The sequence below is a fragment of the Helianthus annuus genome, chromosome 12, assembly GCF_002127325.2.
Source record: "Helianthus annuus cultivar XRQ/B chromosome 12, HanXRQr2.0-SUNRISE, whole genome shotgun sequence".
Classification (NCBI taxonomy): domain Eukaryota; kingdom Viridiplantae; phylum Streptophyta; class Magnoliopsida; order Asterales; family Asteraceae; genus Helianthus; species Helianthus annuus.
Window position 1 is genome coordinate 38123826 of NC_035444.2, and position 16861 is coordinate 38140686.

Here is a 16861-nt window from a genome sequence, read left to right on the forward strand (position 1 = left end):
ACACAACCCCACGCTACCCCACCCCACTCCATCCCTACTCTCATTTCTGGCAAAAGTTTCCGGTCATCTTCTCCGGCATCACAACCCCACCCTCTTAATGTCCGGCAACCCATTACCCCACTCCGATTAATATCTTCCTAGCAGCATCAATTAACATAATAACTTTGAAAAATAATGCTTACCTAGACATTTTCTCATTCTAAAATCCAAAATTAAAATTTTGGAACCATGTACGTAAAAATAGTGCCAGACTTCTACTTCTACTGAAGCCATGGTGGATCGAACCCTACAATCCAATTTAAGTCCATATGTCATACAACAATAAAATCATATAAATCCAATAATAAAATCATTAAGTCCATATTTAATTAACAAAAGGGTAATTTAGGTATTTCATTAAAAACTTAACGGTAAAATAGACGGTGTTGGGAGATTGGACTGAAATGGTTACGAAAGTGAAACCACTGGGACTGAAATCGCAATTTTTAAACTAGTGGACTGAAATAGTGATTTTTGACAAACCACAGGGACGAAAACAGTAATTAACTCATTTAGATATCTTTTTGTTTTTTATTAACAAGGGCATTATGGTCAATTCACGTGTACTTAACAGAATAAATGGATGGAGTTAACGGAGGTGGACTGAAATGGTTACGAAAGTGAAACCATAGGGACTGAAATCGCAATTTTTAAACAAATGGACTGAAATAGCTATTTTTCCAAACCACAGGGACGAAAAAAGTAATTAACTCAAACTAAAATTAAATGTTACATATAAATTAGAAAAACAAATTAATAAATTATAAACTTTGTGAGATATAGAATCCTTAGTTTTACAACAATTAATTTACTAAGAATAGTTAGTCTTCAATAGAGAGGAAAAAATAACCTTTCATGTTGGAAAAACTTCAGTTTAGAAAAAGAAAAGAAAAAAAAAAGAAAAAAGAAAACCTTTCATGTTATCTTTTAAGTAATCCAATCGTTTGAACAAGCAACACAAACTATTGCAAAAATCAACATTTTGTTTTCTTTTAGATTGTACGAACACGTTTATCCACACAAGCTAGTCTAGCTTGGCGTATATCATACGGTCACCATAATCACATCCGGAAGCAACTTGAAATCAAGAAACCTACAAAGACGTGTACAACCAAAAAGAACCAAAACTCAAACAAAGCAAGCAAGCAAGGCACCTTCAACATTCATCAATCCAACCCACTTCAAAACCTTTACAAAACCACAAATCTAACACAAACCCATTTCACATCTCACCTCAATCTCAAATGGGTATTTGTTGGTCTTTCCTAAAACCTCGTCGAAACGACGAAAACCACCACCACCAAATCCCAATTGCATCGCCATCGCCTACTCGTGATCGCCCTGCCGATCATGATCGTTTCGCCCCTCAAGAAAGAACATACTACCCTATATCTAGTGAGTATGATCCAAACAAAACCATGAAAAAACAAAATCAAGATGGGTCTATTTTAGGTAAGGAGTATGTTGACCTAAGGGAAAGTTACCATTTTGGGAAAGAATTAGGGAGGGGGCAGTTTGGTGTCACATATCTTTGCACTGAAAGGGCCACAGGAAGGAAGTATGCATGCAAATCGATATCGAAACGGAAGCTTGTGACGAAGAAGGAGATGGATGATGTGAAGAGGGAGATTATGATGTTGCAACATTTAACTGGACAGCCAAATATTGTGGAGTTTAGAGGGGCATATGAAGATGAAGAAAGTGTGCATTTGGTGATGGAGTTGTGTAGTGGTGGTGAGCTTTTTGATAGGATAACAAAGAAAGGAAGTTATTCTGAGAAAGAAGCAGCAAAGCTTGGGAGACAGATTGTGAATGTGGTGCATGTTTGTCATTTCATGGGAGTTATGCATAGGGATTTGAAGCCTGAGAATTTTTTGATGGTTAGTCAAGATGAAGATTCTCCATTGAAGGCTACTGATTTTGGGCTTTCTGTCTTCATTGAAGAAGGTTAGTCTTGCAATACTTATTTATTTTATTAATTAATCTCTTCATCAAATGATTAATTTCATGTTAAACAAAAATCTAAACATATTTGTTAAAAAGTGATTTTATAACTTTATCTTATATAGTTATATATTTAGTTTTTTTAACACCAAGTTAATTTGTCTAGTTAAGACATGCTAGAATATTATATAGAATGATAAGGGTGTAAGGGGTGCTCACCTAAGAGGTGAGTCCCCTCTCTTACGCCCAACCAATCCTCGTGTGCCACGTCAACTCCCCCCTTAAACTCCCCTAACACCCTAAATTGATGGCGGCACTCCCCTCTTAGGTGAATTGGTTTTTTTTTTTAAAAAAAAGGAAACTTTTGATTGGTCCCTCATCCCTCTCTCCTCCCCCTCTCTTCGGTGCCTCCACCCTCAACTTCTTCCCCGATTTCACCCCCCGCCTTAATGGCGGCACCCCCCATTTCGGCAAAACCGGTCCCCGCTTAAACTTCCCGAAGGTGCCCCGAACCCCCTAAGATCATAATAGTTTTTGTATGGAAAATGTAGTATATGTCTATATGATAGAGATCACCAGATACTGATATAGATTATATTTTTAATTAAATAATGTATTTAATTAAGGGATTGGTTTTTTATTTATTTAAGTGATAAAGTAGAATGTTGCAAAGTTAACATGTTTGTACCTACCGTTTGTCTCACGTTTGGCATAGGAGATTGTTGGAATATGTTCACATTTAGAAAATGTATTTTGTTGCTCAAAAGATCATTATTATTCCCAATTAAAAATCCTTTTAAGTGATTGCTACAATAACAGTTAAATGGAATGTAATACAACTTATTTCCAAATCCGCGTTTAAAAAATACAATAATAAGAAAAACTAATTCCAATTTAAAATGATATTCTAAAGATGTTGGGAAACCAATTCTAGTTATAATTATAAAACAAGATTAGGATTGCATTCTAAGATTATATGGTATAACAAAAATAGTTGAAATTGTACATTTTTATTCTTTGGTATGTTCTTATAATTGAGGGATAAACAAAAGTTACAAGACCAAACTCAATACAATGCATTTGAGGTGTATTTGTGACATGAATGATGAGTTATAGGAGAGATAGAGTAGAGAGAGGATGGAAATGTTCTTGACTAAGTGCATGTATTTGTATAGAAAAAATGAGATTTATGAATAATGGAGTCTTAATTGAAAATTGAAAATTGAATTGAAAAAAGATAAAAAAGAAAGATGATGAATAGTAAGATAATATGGCATAAATAAAATAAATGATGCATCATGCATGTATTGTTTTTTACTAACTAAAAATAAAATAAAAGCACAACTAACAAAAATTTAAACTATTACAAATATAAGTTGGTGACGTCAGCCGGTAATAGTTCAGCCTTTTAATTGGGCAAAAAGGGCGGCAGGAGTAATAGTGTCAGGCAGCTGCCTGGCACTCCTCTATTGGCCCAATAAAATTACGATTTTATCCTGATTTAAAATTACGATTTTGCCATCAGTTCAAATTTATGTTTCCGCCCCCGTTTAAAAATAAATTTACGCTTTTGCTCCCAGCTAAATATTTCAATTTTACCCCTGGTTAAAAAATTACGATTTTGCCCCATTTCAATTTATAGTTTTGCCATTAGTTTTTTTTCCTTAAAAATACGATTTTCCCATCAGTTTAAAATTATGTTTTTACCCACACTTAAAAATAAATTTACAGTTTTGCTCCTGGCTAAAAACCCCAATTTTGCCATCGGTTCAAAATTACGATTTTGCCCCGTATAAATTTATAGTTTTGCCATTAGTTTTTTTTTTCTTACAGCCAAGTTACGATTTTACCCTCAACTTAACTTTACATTTTCCCCATTGTTTTTGTCTGTTTTCCTGGTGACATTACAATTTTGCCCCCAGTGTAAAATTACAGTCGTGCCGGCAACTTCCTGGCACTCCCCCGTTGGTCCATTTAGTTTACAATTTATCCCCGAATTAAAATTATGATTTGGCCCCCAGTTAAAAATTACGTTTTTCCCATCGTTTTAGTTTTTTTTACCAAAAATATAAAGGTTTTTTTTGTTTTAATTGGTTTACTTGATTTAATTTTTTTTCGTCTCAAGGAGTTGCCTAACACTAGCTCATTAGTCCTGAAAAATTACAGTTTTGCCATGAGCCCAAAATTACGGTCTTATCATCGTTTTTGTTTTTTTTATCCCTAGCAAAATTATAGTAGTCTTTTTTCAATTGGTTGAAAATTATTCGACCATTGTCCTATAACTATAACGTGGGCGGGGCATCTAATAGTTGTCTTACATTTTTTACTTCATCCTAAAAAGAATATATAATATTAAAAATATAGAGATATTGATCAATTAATGAAATGATAGCAAGTAGGGCACATAAGGTCAACAAGTAAATGGTGAAATGACAGGTCAACGGGGTCAATGAAGTTTTGTCTTGATGCCCTTGAAAGTCATTTCAATAATATGTCCGATCCATATCACAATTCACACATAATCATGTTCGTGTGAACTTTAGACCCTAGCAACTTTACATCATTTACAAAAAGAAATAGGCCCACCATATACGACTAAATAAATATTTACACACATAAAAGTATTCATATCCCTTTCTCCTTTGCTGTTAAATAAAAAAAAACATTTGTTGTTAAAAGAAAATATAATAGAAACATTTATTTTATTATTTTTTTCTCTTACTTGTACATTAATTATATAGAGATAAATTGTAACACTTCAAATATAAACTTATTGCTAAAATAAAGGATGAGATACGAAGGTACTTTAGTTATTTTATCTATATTATAGAGTAAGATGGATATCGAAAATAAAGAAGCTAGACGACTATAACGTACATACTAAATAATTAAATTATTAATCAATTCTAGCAGTGTTGTAAAAGTCGCTAGGCGGTCCCTAGTCGGCCAACCGGGGAGTTGGGAGTAATCGGAGTACTCGGAGAGTACTCGGGGAGTACGCGGACATGGTAAATATAAAGAAAATTAATTGTTATATATTATTTATGTGTTAAAATAAGCATAATTTATGTCAACTGGGTATAATTTAAAATGAAACATGTTTAAAGTTCAAATATTCTGAATACAAGTCCGACTAGTCTGAGTACAAGGCCGAGTAGTCCGAGTACAAGGCCGAGTATTCCGAGTAGGCCGATTTTGACCGAGTTTGACCGATTAAAAGTCAACAAACCACGTTAACCGCCTAGACCGACTAGGCCGACTAGGCTCCGACTAGGCCGACTAGGCGCCGACTAGGACCGAGTACTCCCGAGGCCGACTAGTTGAGACCGCCTAGGAGGAAGTCGCCAAGGTGGAGGTCCGAGGACCGAGTACTCGCCGAGTACTCGGCGAGGAATCCGACTTTTGCAACACTGAATTCTAGTCAATACAACATTTTCTTGAATGCCTATGCGTTTACTAAAATATGCCGCCACAACTTTAGCGTGATGTGTTTACCTCATGTCAGCTCCACATGACTAAAGACATGGGTAGCTCGATTATAACACAACATAAAAACTATCTTTTTCTTTTATGATTTAAAGTATTAAATTTATAAATAGAAAAATCAACAATTTAGAAATAACAATTATTTGTTCATATTTATTCTACTCTTTAAATCTTGAAAATAGCAATTTAATTATTTGTTCAACAATTAAATTTATTCTACTCTTTAAATCTTGAATCTGACGTCTAACCAAATTTGATTTGATATATTGCAAATTCAAGAAATAGATATATTGCTTACCATTTAATATTAAATATTTAATAACCTGAAAAAAAATGTAGATGAAATTGTACGGACCGTTAATTTTGTGTTGTGTATACACAACAATCAACAATGTATGAAATTATATAGATACTTTTCATTTAAATGGCAATGGCCTCTACGCATCATATGTTATGCGCATCAAATTGGTGCATGTCCAAGTCCTACAAAGTGGAAAATAAATAAATTTTAAGAGTACATTTTAGAAGATGTGTGTATAGCATTAAAAAGAATATTGTAAATTCTTTACATCTCAACACCTCTCTTCTCTCTCCATTTCTTTGATAGCACTAAATAACTAAGGTATCTGATAGATGAAATACGTTATCTCACATTGTATTATTATTAATTTATTTTTCAGGAAAAATTTACAAAGAAATTGTTGGAAGTGCTTATTATGTGGCACCAGAGGTGTTACATCGCCGTTATGGGAAGGAGATAGACGTGTGGAGTGCAGGCGTAATTTTGTACATTCTTCTTAGCGGGGTTCCTCCTTTCTGGGGAGGTAGAATCTATAACTCGTTACATTTTAAAAAATATTTTTTCATAAGAACATAGTTTAGTTTGACTTATAAAGTCAAAGTCCTGTTTATTTTTCATCTGAATCAAAATCCATGATCCTTTTTCAGAAACAGAAAAGGGTATATTTGAAGAAATATTACACGGCAAACTCGATCTCCAAAGTCCTCCATGGCCTTCTATATCCGAGGGTGCTAAAGATTTGATCTCAAAGATGTTGACAAGAGATCCTAAGAACCGTATCACCGCAGACAAAGCTCTCGGTTAGTATCCCTAATAATGTTATTTACATATTTTAAGGGATTACTCTCGCACTCAAAGGTACCCATAAGCAATTTGGAAGCATAGGGTACATACGTGTACCCATTTGCTAGCAAGTCATGTGGGTACCTTAGCGATGTGTTCATTTTGAAAATGGTCATAACTTTTGAGTCACGAATGAGTTCAGAACATCCGTGGCTCAAAGAAGATGGTGAAGCTTCGGAAGTGCCTATGGATAGTGCGGTTTTGATTCGAATGAAGCAATTTAGAGCGATGAACAAGTTGAAGAAGCTCGCAATAAAGGTATGCTTCCTTCCTAGATACTGATTGGCGTTAACTTTGTCATGATTTTATACTTGATAAAAATTTGGTGAAATATATTTGATAACAAGCGGTTTGCTTATTGAAGGTTATCGCCCAAAACCTAGAATCAACAGAAGAGATAAAGGGCTTGAAACAAATGTTCAACAACATGGACACCGACGGAAGTGGTTCCATAACGTATGAAGAACTTAAAACTGGACTATCAAAGCTCGGATCCAGGCTCGCTGAGGCAGAAATACAACAACTCATGGAAGCGGTAAGCCCTTAACCATGCTTTGACTTGTGAGGTCAAACAATGTGCTTTTCAAATTAAAACTTGATAACAGCTTTGATTCAATTTTTAAGCGAAGGCTTATAATATTACAGTTAGTGACCTGATACTCATATTCCCTAAGAAGAATCAAATAAACCATATAGATTTCAAGTCAAAAAATTAGTTACTTTGACCTTAAAAGTCAAACAAAGCTAAACTTGTTTGTTTTCCTCATTTGCCAGGCTGATGTCGATAAGAATGGAACAATCGACTACATCGAGTTCATCACTGCAACAATGCATCGACACAAACTCGATAGGGAAGAGAATCTGCACAGAGCATTCCGATTCTTTGACAAGGATGATAGCGGGTTTGTTTCTTTTTGGCGACTCCAAATATTATACAAATTGTTGCTTGCTTGACACGGGTGGTTTTGTTACAACAGATATATAACTAGAGATGAGTTGAGACATGCCATGACTGAATATGGAATGGGAGATGAAGCCACCATTAATGAAGTCCTCGATGATGTAGATACCGATAAGGTTAGCAACAACTATAAACTTAAAAATATCAAAACCTAATGCATTCTTCAAGCGTAAGGGGCATCAATGTTTTATTTTAAACGAGTCAAATCGTTAATGATCTTTTGGGCTTATTGTAATTTTGGTTGATGGCAGGATGGAAAGATTAACTTTGAAGAGTTCGTGACAATGATGAGGAAGGGAACAGTTGAAACAGGTGAAAATGTCAATATACAAGCACTTGGTTTGTAGTGTGTTATTTGTTAATAACAACTCCTAAAACTTTCTGGGTTTGGGTTTGGGTTTGAGTGAGTGTGTTTTGAGTGTTGTGTGGTAAATAATTAGCCAAAGGTGAAAAAAAAAATTAATTATACCTTTGTGCTTTCTAGCTATAATCATAAGTTTGTGTACTAAATATCTCAGTCAATACAATACTTGATGTTGTATGATATATAACCTTTCAAATATGTTGTTTTACTTAGAAAATATTTGTTTTTCTTTTTTGTAGCTTATAACGCAAAAAACACATGCGCAGTTTCATACGGATGGTTTTCGGGTTCCACTCGAAGGAAATGCGCGTGGATGTTGATGGGTTGTATTTTAGCTTGCGAAATCATATATATTTTTTATCACAGTAAAGCTTTCTTTCTTAAATAATGTACAAAAAATACTAAGTTCTTAACGAGATCCACAAATCCTTGTACCATTTCCTTAAACTCGATAGCTCTCGTCGTGTTTAATCAATAGCTAAAGATATTACCACATGAAGAATTCATGTTTCAGGCATGATCCTGTAGTGAAGAACAAGATCCTCATGCCTTTTCCATATATAAGCACGCACGGTAGCTACGGTCATGTCAGATTTCAAGACCTGGATTACAACAAATTATATGATAATAACAAATTTTTTTAAAAGTTTCATTTCCGATCTTAGAATTAACGATGAAATGAACTTACTTGATTATTGCATAAGATTTCTACAGAAGGCATAAGATCACCACAGCTATCCAACTGTTTCTCCGTAACCAACTTGTCCGCAGCATAATTAGAAACCTAACAGAACATATCTAACCAAGATAACTTATTTGCATAACTATAAAAGATAAATACGACATATACATATATATATATTTTACACTGCGTATTCTTAAATAACTAGGTGCATTCAGCTTCCCTTGTCTCATGGTCTGGATAGTGAGACCTTCATAAGGCTGCAAATAAAAGCTAAAACTGCAAACAAAAATACGTAACTTAGTTCGGTGATAACTGATAATCAAGAAAAAGGTAGAGATTTGTTTACATGGTCTGTTGGCGTGGCGGACATCGGTTATGCAAAATGCAATATAAGACCCACCAAGGCAAGTCTTGTTCATCTTCGGTACCGTCCATTTCGGTGATTTTCTTCCTCCATAGGCCATTGTGGGACCCCTCGGTGATAATTGAAGGAGGGGAAGTAGTTGAGAACTCAAATGGAGGATGAACTGTACTCTCGTTTTCGTGTGCACCGTCTTGGGATCCGGATTTATGTTTTTTCTTCGAGAGCCAATGAGCAAATAGTCCTTTGAGCGTTTCTTGTGCTAAATTGACCTGTTTACCAAATAACATTTATACTTGTTAGAATGCGGTTCAAAGGGTAAGGCAGTGGCCTTTGAGTTTACACCATTTTGGTGCAAACATACATATTCTTGGAGTATGCTTACACCAAATTATTTCAACTACAATGTATGAACCAAATTTTTACATTTATTTTTACACTTGATGATCTAGATTTACACGTTTATTAGTTTCAATTAAGTTACTCCGTTTATAAAACTAAGAACAAATAATTTATTTGCATCTTATATTACTTAATTATTTAAAAGTTAATTATTATAATAACTTACTATTAACAACTCTAAAGAAACTATAAATTAACTTATAAATCGTTTTGATGCTCCGGTGCATGCAATGGGATGACCCACCTCCTTGAAGTTATAATTTATGCATAGATATGTATTATATACACATATAGACATATACAGGGAGAGGTTAATTACAAAAGACTAAATTATTGCAAGAACAAAAAGAACAGCCTATACCATTTAACTTATTCTATCAATGGTTCATATTAAAAAAAAAAACCCTTACTTCTTACATACACATGTCTATGTTATATACAATATACCATAAAACAAATTTGTTCATCTGTTTTTAAATTTTTACATGTTCACCTACACATGTGTAGGTTATGTGTAGGTTATGTGTAGGAAATACACCACATGATTTACACGTGTAGGACTTCTATAAATAAACAAGTTTTGCACGTATTTTTAAAATCTTAGAATAGAGGAATGAACATTCCATTTTAACCATTTTCTTGTATATAAATTTTATTTGAATTGATAACATGAATGATTTATTTTGTTATTTATGTTAAAACTGTCTTATGCGCATAGTTGTTAAAAGTCATCGCCTCTTGCGCCTAGGCCCAATTTCCTAGCAAGGCGAGGCAATTGCGCTTTAATTCTCCAGGTGATGGTTCATGCCCATATTCCAGCGAGATTCCTAGATTCTGGAGAGTTTCCGGCCAAATTCTCTAAATTCTGGCAAGATTCCAGCTAGATTTCTATTTTATCTAACGGAAACTATTTTTCTACACTAATAAACTAGCATTTATAGCTTTTGGTACTAAAGAGACGATATAAAATGTTATATAATAGCTTTAGTTTTATTTTATTTGAAGAATCGTATTAATTTTCTATTATATAAAAATGCTTCTAAGTTTTTTTGCTGTGCGCTTTTTTTTCTCAGGCCCACGCTTTTTTTGCGCCTTGCGGCTAGGCCCCAGGCGAGACCTGAGACCTATGCGCCTTGAGTGCACCTAACGCCTTAATAACTATGCTTATGCGTAGAACCCTCCCCTACATACACACACACACGTGTGTGTATAAGCAATTTAACTTGGAAAATACGCACACCTTGTCATCTTCTGCTTTCTCAGGAATGTTAAGATCAGCAGAATACACCTCTGCAGAAAAGCATTGCGGGGTATCCAAATGCACCGACAAGTTTCCAAGCCTACTATCTACACTGAACCAAGTGGGAATGCTGACCTGGAAAATACAAAAAAGCAAGTCAACAAAAAGTCGCATAAAACGGTACACTTTAGTACACATACCATCTCAAACAGTTCTTCCTTCTTCTTTTCAAATGAAACCTGAAAACACAGTTTGAACATGAAGTCGATGATATGTTTAGTATTTTATTATTAAGTAATAACATGTTATACACTTTTAGACGAAAAAAAGTAACCTGTCCGTAGTCCTCTGTCACAACACCTTTAGTGATCTCCCAAAGCTTAACAAAACCAGCGTTATCCTATTAAGAACACATTTTAAACGATAGAAGATGAAACGTGATTTTCTAGATATTAAACGATAATATAAAAAGTAATAAAAGGCAAATATGTGATGTTACCTTAGTTAGAACATGGCGTTTGTTGTTCAAAATTTCATACTGCACTATCCCTGGAATTCCGTTGATACTGAATGTTGGTTCTCGATACAGAGGAACCTACATGAAGGCGATTTCATAATCAAGAATCTAATTATTATTTTTTTTCTAAAAATGTGCAACCTTTGAAGTTCACTTTATTTTAGTGTAAAAAAGTATCTTTTAAATATGCTTACACCAAACTTATTTCTACAATTTTTTCACCAGATTCTTATGCGCTTTGTAATATTAGGTTTACTGATAAATCTGTTTCAGTTAAAATATTTTATGAACTAAAAAAACAAATATGTTTACTTAAATGATCTTATTATATAATACTACAAAAACTAACTTGTTTCAAACAAAGTAGAAACAATTATATTTGTAAAACTTAATTTTGTGTTGATAAATGTTGTACTTTATTCTACCTTTACATTCAGAACATCGAATATTTATAATTATAATTGTAATATTGTATATATATTTATTATTTGCATAGATCATTCTATTTTAGAATAGCAATTATAGATGGATGATGAAAAAAATTAAGAACCACATTAAAATTTGAACTCATTTTAAAGGTCCCAATGAGATTGGTATCAAAATATATCTTTCATAAATTACTTTTTTATTTTTAATGTTGAATATTTAATGATTATTTAATTGAAGTACCATATGATAAGTGTAGACAATAATCAAAAGGTCAAATGGTCGGATGAATAGGGCTGCACCAAATTTAGACCATTTTGGTGCTTCGGTGATACATTGGGGATGATCTAAGCAGTAGAAAGAAAACAGAAAGAAAAAAAAAAAGACAACTCACAAGAGTAGATCCTACAAAGGAAGCCCTTGCTCTTGAAAACGACAAATTGCCGGCTAGGAAAGAACCGCCACTTTGAAACAGCTTTTTTGGATTTTGACCTTCAGCAGCCCATCTATGAACCGAAGAATCAGTGGTTGCAACCCAGATACCATCATCATGCATCGCTAGTTGCTGAATAGGGTATTCGTTTGTGCAGAGTAATATACTCTCCCTTGTTTGAAGGTCTGTTAAGTACAACTACAAAACATACACATAAACAAACAAACACAATATATAAATAAATAACATTTTCTCTCATGGAATCGTAGAATTCGACATACTGAAAGATCTCTTCCACCACTATAAACATGACTGAAATTTGGAGTGCTAGCAAGAGCCCAAACAGAATCTGTATGAACAGCATATGAGTGCACGCATCGCTGCTGCCGAAGATCCCACAATCTAGAAAAGAACAAGAAAATGATAACATGAAAAAAATAGTTTAAAGTCCCTTTATAATTTTCAAAAACGCTACTCATCAATTTGTTATCTATTTTACAATTTCAACAAGAATTAACCTGATCATAGAATCAGAGGATCCTGATAAACAGAACCTGCATCAATGAAACCGTAGAGTCATTAGAAACCCAATAATTAAACTAACATCCAAGTCAATGAAGACACAAACCTCCCCGTTGAATCAAGAAGCAAAGCCCTAATATTATCTGTATGTCCTCTTAGCTTCATCATCTTTGAACCAGTTCTTGAGTCCCAAACACGTACAGCCTATAATAAATCACTGGTTTTAAAATACTAACTCTTTAAACTGCGGTTTACAAACATTAATGATAGCAAGTGCGACCCGTTTTAGTCGTTAATACAATCGGACCATGAACGGAACTTCCCGGGTCAGCAAAGTCAGGGCAGGGTTGATTCAATTATATTTGGAATGACCCGAATACGACTTCAACATGCAACCATGCAATACCCCACGTTCAACATGTAGTAGTTAAATTTTGTTTTTCATGTAAGGTTATTTTTAATTATTTGATAGGTATGATTTATTTAATTTAGAGTCGGTTGTTTAGTTTTCCATTTCCTAAAATTTAGCATCGTGGGGTTGTTTCTTAATTCCTATATGTATCTCCATGAAATCAATGAAAAGGCAGTGAGTTTTAGAATGAAAATCTTTGTGTTAATTATTTCATGTTTGTGGGTTAATTAATTCGTCTATGCTAGCTCAACTGTGGCGCGTTGGGTGGTGAACTTAGACACGATTCTCTAACCGTAGTGGTGTATCTGTTTCTTCGATTAGACGTCGCCGCCCTACCGTTTCGTTTGGTGGTGAATCTGTATCCAAACGAGCCGTAGAACTATCTTTTATTTTACCGTTTGATTTGAACCAGTGAGTGATTCGGGGTTTTACGCCTATCAATTAATAGCTACATAAATTACCTTTTCTGTTCCGCCAGAAACCAGAAGATTTCCGGTATCATTCATTGCTAACGCATGCACAGATTCTTTACGTCCTTTAGCAGAAATAGGAACATATCCTTGCGGCAAATTTGTTTGTGACGAAATACCGTTACTTGATCCATTGGTGTCAATTGGATGATCCTCGTCTGCTGCCTCACCGGATTTGCTTAGGGGCGTAAATGCAGCTTCAATGTCCCAAATGAAAACCTCAGCACCTAGCCCACCAGAGGCAACAATATTGCACTAGAATCATATACAGAGAAAAAACATACAATTTTAAGAGCAGATGTATAGATATTTGAAGAATAGATCCAACAAACTTGTTAGAAAAAATACGTTTTTTTCTGCTGCAGCAAGACACGTGACATAATCTGTGTGTTGACGGAAAGTTCTAGTGCAAATTCCGCTAGAAAGGCAATCCCATGTCTAGTAATAAAACATAACAAAATATCAGTTCAATCTTTTGTCTAAACACTAATATCTATTAATAATAGATTCAGGAGTTAACTACCATTTTCGTCCTTGTGATTTGTTCAATTATGCCAGTCCAGGACAAATTTCAAATTTGTACCATTTTCGTCCCTGATATTTTTGAAACATGCCACTTCCGTTTAAAAACGTAACGTCTGATAAAACCTGCTGTTTGATGAAGGGTAAAAACGCCGTTTTCCTTTTTTTATTTTCCTTTTTCTTAAACGGGGTAGGGTTTTAATTGGGTTTAAAAAAAAGTAAAATCTAAGAAAATTGGCAAATGACGTTTTTACCTTCATTAAACAACAGGTTTTAACATACGTTAGTTTTTTTGTACGAAACTGACATGTTTCAAAAATGTCAAGGACGGGAATGGTACAAATTTGAAGTTTGGCCTGGACTGGCATAAGTGGACAAACCACAGGGACGAAAATGACAGTTAACTTTCAGTCTTGCACTGCAAAGAAACCTTGACAGTAGTATCTGAAGAACAGGATACAAGGGTATTCTCTCCTACGAGGACTGCATCATTGACCTGTTGACTAAAAGTTTATTAAGTATGCACTTAATGATCAATAAGAACAAATTTTCTTTTATTTTTTATTTTTTTCAGGTAAAAATTTCTGAGAAATGAAGATCATGCCCAGTCAACATGAGATTCAAAGGTTGCTGAACAGGTGGCATCCTCCTCATTCAATTCCCATCTCTTTAACGTGCCATCACGGCTCCCCGTGAAGAGGTAACTTGAACGATCTGGTTTTGATGACTTTAATACAGCCAAACAGTTCACACCTGCACAATGCTGCAAGAAGAGAAGGTTTATCTGGTTTTAATGAATTTTTTTATATGTTATTAAAAGATCTGGAGTAAAAGGCAATTTTCGTCCCTGAGGTTTGGCCAGTTTTGCGACTTTCGTCCAAAGGTTTATTTTTCCGCATCTGGATCCAAAAGGTTTGGAATCTTGCCCATTTTCATCCGGCTCGTTAAGTCCATCCATTTTTCTCCATTAAGTCAAGGGCATTTTCGTCTTTTTTGTTAACTTAAAAGGCAATTCTGCCTTTTTCACTTTATGTACTACAAGTATTCAAAATGCCCTTACTAAATAAAAAAGGCGAAAATACCCCTAACTTGACAAATAAAAATGGATAGAGTTAACGAGCGGGATGAAAATGGCAAGATTTCAAACCCGTTGGATCCAGATGCGGAAAAACAAACCTTTGGACGAAAGTCGCAAAACTGATCAAACCTCAAGGACGAAATGGCATTTTACTCAAAAATCTGAATCAGTAACTAAACGATATTTAGGAATACTGGACAACATTTTGGGAAGTGAAACTCATTGTTAATTGTTCTTTTCGGAGAAGGTATATTTCTTTTATTCATTAATACAACAAATATGTTTATGGAAGGGTTTTTTCACACATTAACACGAAGAAACGACACTAAACTGCACTGTAACATCACAATTTTTCACAGATTTTTTAAGTATTAACAGTAAAAAGCGGATGTAGTTACAGTATATTAAGCTAATTAAACGGACACTGACCTTTGTGTCATCGCCATCATTCAATACATAAGTAAATCTCTTTTCCTTTGAAGGGCGGACTGAATTAGAGGCACTGCGTGCAATACCCAAACGGTGCATTGCAGAACTTCCTAAAGCAAGTTAAAAAAACTCAAAAACATAAATCTACATTATATCCTCCAATAACACATAAAGAACTTGCATCGTGTTCAGTAAAATAACCACAATCCAAAAACAATATATTGAAGGCGCATAATCCTAATTAGTTCATATGTGAAAGTTGAAGGCTAAATCGAAAGATAGGTTTAGTTTAATTAGTTTTGATTAATTTTTTCAAAGGGATATTGTAATCAGTATCATGTATGCTTTTAAATTCTAATAAACAAAAGAGTCGAGTCGTTTGTTCAGTATTGTGCTCGAGTTTAGGGCCTGATTCCGACATATATAAACCAGAAACGCTATTGACTGATCTTAGTATGGTTTATAACGTTCATTAAAACCATTCTAGCACTTCAAAACAAACACAACTGTCCCTGTGGATACCCTGTTTTAAGGTGGTATTGAGAGGAAATCTCATAGCCATAGCACCAAAATTAAAATTTTCAATAAGCAACAATATATTTGTGAGAAACACTTAAATGCTCACACATAACAACTAATTTACAGAACTATAAGTAAATGAGAAACCCTAAGCAACACTAGCATCAACAAAACACTCGTAACAGAACAAAAAAAAAACGAATGATTCCTCAATCAGTTTTCCTGCAAATACAACAATCCACAATTAATCTCGATTATTGCAAAATATAGACGTTATGGAACTTACTGGAAGATGATCGTTCAGAATTTTACTCAAGATTCTTCGAGTGAAGTGAAAATTTCTGTATGAATGACAGTTGTATGTATCAAACGGATTCGTACTGTTTTGATGTTCAATATGAGAGATGTGAAATTGAAGAGGATCTGAATTGAAACAAGAATCAAAAAGTTAATCGGAAGCGGTTGATTCTTCGTGTTCGTGTTTTGATTTTGTGCAGTTGAAATATTGCCGTTATTAAAGAGATTTGAAAGAAAACGAGGTGGTGAGAACTGAAAACGGTATTTTTTTAGCCAGGTTTTAACCTAAAATAACTAACAGAGTTAATATCCAAAATGGTTCATGAGGTTTGATCACTTTTGCCACTTTAGTCCAAAATCTAAAATTTTTAAATCTGGGTCCCTGAGGTTTGCATTTTGTTGCCATTTTAGTCCAAATTTCAAAAACTCCATTTTTTTACTGTTGCAACTAGCCTATTTTGTCCTTTTTTTATGAGTTATTATAAAAGATATATAACAAACATTCCTCTATTATAGCACCCAGATCATCAAAGCAGATCATCAAACCCAGATGAACTCTCTCTCTTCTCTCTCTCTATAGCACCTGAACTACCACCGCCCTCATCCAACC

General features: G+C 34.3%; 2 protein-coding genes across 2 annotated transcripts; one reads left to right on the forward strand and one right to left on the reverse strand.

Moving 5' to 3' along the window:
* The first annotated feature begins 998 nt into the window (after positions 1-998).
* LOC110894677 (calcium-dependent protein kinase 29) lies at positions 999-8433 on the forward strand. The gene is made up of 9 exons (XM_022141900.2): positions 999-1986; positions 6150-6293; positions 6418-6570; positions 6756-6871; positions 6978-7148; positions 7388-7515; positions 7591-7690; positions 7826-7886; positions 8178-8433. Exons 1-9 carry the CDS (start codon positions 1284-1286, stop codon positions 8324-8326), a joined length of 1725 nt encoding a protein of 574 aa, XP_021997592.2. The 5' UTR covers positions 999-1283; the 3' UTR covers positions 8327-8433.
* LOC110894676 (WD repeat-containing protein 48) lies at positions 8288-16507 on the reverse strand. Its single transcript, XM_022141899.2, has 18 exons — positions 16241-16507; positions 15436-15545; positions 14533-14691; positions 14359-14424; positions 13755-13844; positions 13398-13661; positions 12631-12728; positions 12521-12556; positions 12284-12404; positions 11964-12200; positions 11126-11221; positions 10961-11026; positions 10827-10865; positions 10627-10761; positions 8970-9256; positions 8806-8899; positions 8627-8722; positions 8288-8540 (listed from the first exon to the last, which is right to left on the reverse strand). Exons 2-18 carry the CDS (start codon positions 15532-15534, stop codon positions 8442-8444), a joined length of 2082 nt encoding a protein of 693 aa, XP_021997591.1. The 5' UTR covers positions 15535-15545; positions 16241-16507; the 3' UTR covers positions 8288-8441.
* Between the last annotated feature and the right edge of the window lie 354 nt (positions 16508-16861).